Source organism: Cherax quadricarinatus, chromosome 1 (assembly GCF_038502225.1).
Source record: "Cherax quadricarinatus isolate ZL_2023a chromosome 1, ASM3850222v1, whole genome shotgun sequence".
NCBI classification, from domain to species: Eukaryota; Metazoa; Arthropoda; class Malacostraca; order Decapoda; family Parastacidae; genus Cherax; species Cherax quadricarinatus.
Window position 1 is genome coordinate 97742755 of NC_091292.1, and position 4948 is coordinate 97747702.

Genomic DNA, 4948 nt, shown 5'->3' on the forward strand with positions numbered 1-4948 from the left:
ATTAAAGAAACGAACAGATCCAGGAACGGTGCCTGGAATCGTCCATCACTGGCATCAAAAACTATTAAATAGAGCCAGGGTACTTTCAGTCTACCCAAACCCTTGACACGCGTTTTCATGAGATGTATGCAACCCATAATAATATAACAAAAGGCTGAGTAGCCTACTGCCGCATCGTGAACTTAACATGCTAGACAACAGTTCAGAATTTTATATACATACATACATACATACATATATATATATATATATATATATATATATATATATATATATATATATATATATATATATATATATATATATATATATATATATATAATACAAAGTGACTTATTTCCACTGGGGTTTCCCCTGAGAGAGAGTCTTCCAGGATGCCTCTGTCTCCTCCCTGTTCCAGATCTCTCCGAGCGGCGACGGCGACGCTAAGTGCAGACGAGCCATTGCTGGACGGAGCCATTAAGTAATTTCCAGGTAACAAGTGAAAAGTGGCGTAGACTGGACAATATAAGAGTGAGCAGAGGCCGGCGGCCTGTTTCACTGACCACCCAACTCTCGTCCAGTTCTGATCGTCTAGCTCTCGTCCCCCCGCGTTTTGGTGGGCTTCTGTCCGCTACGGACAGCTGCGCAAATAGAACATTGTATAGATTAGAAACGTGTCCAATCACAAATAACAAAGTTCAGTTGGCAGAACGTCCAGCACACATCCCACAGATCCTGGATTCGATCACCCGAGCAAGGAAACCACGGATGGACAAGCCTCCTCACACGTGTTGCTTTTGTTCACACACCGATAAATTTGAATCTGTGTGTAGTCTACTGTTAATTTAAGTTAGGCCGCCTGAGCGGCTAGTTTATTGTGCACCCCTTGTTCGTTCTCCACACCTTCGTCCGTGCCAGTAGACACGTGTTATAGCACCGCAATGCCAGCGGTCGCTTCTTGCTTCGACCCTGCCAGCACAACTAAACGATTCATTGTATGATTTTCCCTGACAAATAATCCAACATCATCCTGTGAGCGGAAGAGAGAAGAAAAAATTATAGGGCCACATTGTATCTTCATCAGACTTCATTAGGTAAATAATATCACCTTTGAGATATTAGTAATTTCATAAGGTAAATCCGCATTATATAGTAGCTGAGTATGAAGTGATGCAGCACCTGAATATAGTCTCAAGATTACATATATCATATTAACATTAAAGTCATTAGGCCGCATCCAGGGGAATATGTCGAAATTCAAGAAAATAATATTGATGAAGACGGGACACAGCGGGGACTGTTCTTCTCCCGTAACTACAAACAGATAACCACAAAATAGCAATCAAAAACAATTAACCCCACACACGACCTGAAAGCCCTCCCCCCCCAAAAAAAAATTATGGACAGAACTATGTACACTCTGCTGGTGGTGTTGGTTTTCGGCCTCCAAGTGACGATACTAGACTCGGCCTCTGTCCCGAGCTCGTCCTTGAGGAAGAGCGTGACAGTGCAACACGAGGGTGACGTGCTGGACACACCAGAGTGGCTGCAGAAAATCCCCGAGGAGAGCAAGGTGGCCAAGTACCGCAAGAGACGCTTCTTCTCCTTCCCAACTGGATCCTCATTCTTTGTAAGTCGAAGCCTTAACTTGCAACAGTTACTTAATTTTTTTTTAAGTGTTCTATCTATCCATTTGTCTGTCTGCCTATCTATTTGTTCATTTACAAGAGTGTATTACACATTTATTTTTACCAGAGATATGACACATTCAGCTTATACTTCTCAACCTTCACTTCGCAATGAAAAAAATGGTTCAGTTTCTGCGTCCTTAATTTACACACACAGAACTGCCTAGTAGACTTAAAGATTATTATTATTATAATCAAAAGGAAGCGCTAAACAGACTTAAAGAGCAATTCCTTAATCAAATCGACAGATCAGGACCACCATACGAATCGCTGTGGCTGGTTTCGGCATCTCTAATGGTCTGGCAATCGCCAGTACTAGTTTCTTCTACTTGCCCAACGACACCAGGATTAACTTCGGACGTTCCATGGAAGCGATGGAGCAGCGCCTCGATTTCTACCACCAAGCTGAACAGTTTCTTGACAGGTGCGTGTGTGTACCTGTGTTCCTGTGTTGCTTTGCAGCGCGTCTGTGTGCGTGTGTGTGTACCTGTGTTCCTGTGTTGCGTTGCATCGCGTCTGTGTGCGTGCGTTTCTGTGTTACTATGTGTTACTGTGTGTCACTATGTGTTACTGTGTTACTATGTGTTACTGTGTCACTGTGTTACTGTGTGTTACTATGTGTTACTATGTGTTACTGTGTGTCACTGTGTTACTGTGTGTTACTATGTGTTACTGTGTGCGTTTATGAACAAATAACGCTCACATAGAAAGAAACGTCTGACGACGTTTCGGTCCGATCTGGACCATTACTAGTCACTCGTTAATTAGTCCAAGTCGGACCGAAACGTCGTTTCAGATTTCATTCCCTTATGTGCGGGTTATTTGTGTGTTGTTCCATTCACGTTATTGTAAATTTTTGTTATGTGTGTGTCGGTGTGTGCTTCCGTTCTTGCGTGTATATGTTTATATGTGTTTCTTCGTGTACGTGAGTACGTTCCTGCGTGTGTGGGTACGTTCCTGCGTGTGTGGGTACGTTCCTGCGTGAGAGTTTTTTTATTCATGTATATATCTTTTTGTTTGTGGATTGCAACTTGCTTTTGCTAACGGTACAAGATGCTTAATTAAAACTGTTAATTTTTTTTCCTTTCACATTTTCTTTGTTATTGTTTCTGCTTCTTTCACTGTTTCCATCCCCATTTTCGTGGTTCTTCCAGCTTTCCATTTCGTGTACTCCCTTGCAAGCTCATGCAAATTCCAGAATTGCTAACCAGTTGTATAAACACTGTTTAGTACAAACACAATACGAAGAGTATTGCAGCCAGTTGGCAGCCATAATTGTGAGCCTCCCTCGTCATGACCTTTTTTCTGACCTCGGCAGCCTGGGGTTTGACGGTCACGCCTGTGCATTGAGAACCATATGTGAGGTCGCCGAGACGCCCTTTCAACAAGGTCTCTTCGGGGAGGTGGTAAACTTAATGTTGTCGTGAGTAATAATTGTATTAATGTTGGTTGTTTGGGGTGTGATTCTTAAGTCACCTTTTTAAGGTGTAGCAAATAGTGTTATACATTTGTTTAAACTGGTTTTGTTTACTATGCCTGCCCATCACGTTGCATTTTCTTTTTTAGAGTCGAGATTACAACTTTCCTATCTATCTAGAGATGCTTCGTTTCCCAGGGTGACATCATCGTTCAGCGATGTGGGGAACAGCGTGGATAACGAGTACACCACCGCCGAATACTACGGGCGTGTACACGGCTCCTGCCACGCCATCTACCCGCAGTGTCCCGTGTCCTTCACCGACATCTTTACCAGCATTATCCCGATCTACTAGAGACACGCCAACTCTCCCTGCTGCTGTTGTAGGCCTCATGATGCCTGCCCAGCCATTGCTGCTGATGGTGTTCCAGTGAGGGCGGAGGTGTGGGGCTGCCTGCTGGTTGATGCTGTTCCAGGGATTCTGGACGACAAATATAATCTACTGCTCATGTCGTTCCAGAGTCAGGTTAGCTCTCGCGCTAGCGTTCACAGGATGGATATGGGGTGTACAGTAAACTAGCCGCTTTACCGGCGAAAAAAATGCATTATAAATTAATTACGAACTGCAGAACGCCGTTAGTAATGTAGTGAACTTCGGCGGACAATATAGTTATCTTTTCTGCGTTTGCAGATTGCTGAGCATTTGCAACAAGTGTTGAATTCTTGTCTGTAGGGAAAGATTAAGTGTGTGCTCCACCTCATACCATAGCGAGTCAAAAAAAAAAAAAAACGTGTGTGAGACCACAGTGAATTTGTGGGAAGGTCGTCAGTGTAACCCGAAGGTTGTCAGTGTAACCTGAAGGTCGTCAGTCGTCAGTGTAACCTGAAGGTCGTCAGTGTAACCTGAAGGTCGCCAGTGTAACCTGAAGGCCGTCAGTGTAACCTGAAGGTCGTCAGTGTAACCCGAAGGTCGTCAGTGCAACCTGAAGGTCGTCAGTGTAACCTGAAGGTCGTCAGTGTAACCTGAAGGTCGTCAGTGTAACCTGAAGGTCGCCAGTGTAACCTGAAGGTCGTCAGTGTAACCTGAAGGTCGCCAGTGTAACCTGAAAGTCGTCAGTGTAACCTGAAGGTCGTCAGTGTAACCTGAAGGTCGTCAGTGTAATCTGAAGGTCGTCAGTGTGAAGTGAATCTTGTACAGTATTGTAAAAAAAATCTTAACAATATTGAAAGGCATAAAATAACGACCATAACGACCATTATAATAATATAACAACACCGCGGAGGGGACAAATCCAATATAACCCACAAGTTAGCAACGGAAATTAGCCAACGTTTCGGTCCGTCTTGGACCATCACAACGCTTCAGGATGGACCGAAATGTCGTCTAATTTTTATTTCCAATTTGTAGATTATATATGACGGGTAACATCAGCCAGTGGAACTCAGCCAGAGATCAGTGTTTGTGTATATTTCGCATGCTCTCGCGAATTCCTTGCATATATATATATATATAATATATATATATAATATATATATATATATATAATATATATATATATATAATATATATATATAATATATATATATATATATATATATAATATATATATATAATATAGGTAAAATGAAAGGGGGTAAGGCAGCCGGGATTGATGGGATAAAGATAAAAATGTTAAAAGCAGGTGGGGATATAGTTTTGGAGTGGTTGGTGCAATTATTTAATAAATGTATGGAAGAGGGTAAGGTACCTAGGGATTGGCAGAGAGCATGCATAGTTCCTTTGTATAAAGGCAAAGGGGATAAAAGAGAGTGCAAAAATTATAGGGGGATAAGTCTGTTGAGTGTACCTGGTAAAGTGTAT

The 4948-nt window shown here is 42.4% G+C and overlaps 1 protein-coding gene across 1 annotated transcript; it reads left to right on the plus strand.

Annotated features, from left to right (window-relative positions):
* The first annotated feature begins 1393 nt into the window (after positions 1-1393).
* LOC128685878 (uncharacterized) lies at positions 1394-3442 on the plus strand. Its single transcript, XM_053772561.1, has 4 exons — positions 1394-1612; positions 1919-2094; positions 2989-3093; positions 3286-3442. The coding sequence occupies exons 1-4, from the start codon at positions 1394-1396 to the stop codon at positions 3440-3442; spliced, it is 657 nt and encodes a 218-aa protein (XP_053628536.1).
* Positions 3443-4948: the final 1506 nt, after the last annotated feature.

Excerpts from the sequence above, each read along its gene's own strand:
- LOC128685878 (XM_053772561.1), top strand. The coding sequence starts at position 1,394 with ATGTACACTCTGCTGGTGGTGTTGGTTTTCGGCCTCCAAGTGACGATA. Across the intron at positions 1,613-1,918 it reads CAACTGGATCCTCATTCTTT|ATCAGGACCACCATACGAAT; the intron begins GTAAGTCGAAGC and ends TCAAATCGACAG. Across the intron at positions 3,094-3,285 it reads GTGGTAAACTTAATGTTGTC|GGTGACATCATCGTTCAGCG; the intron begins GTGAGTAATAAT and ends TTCGTTTCCCAG.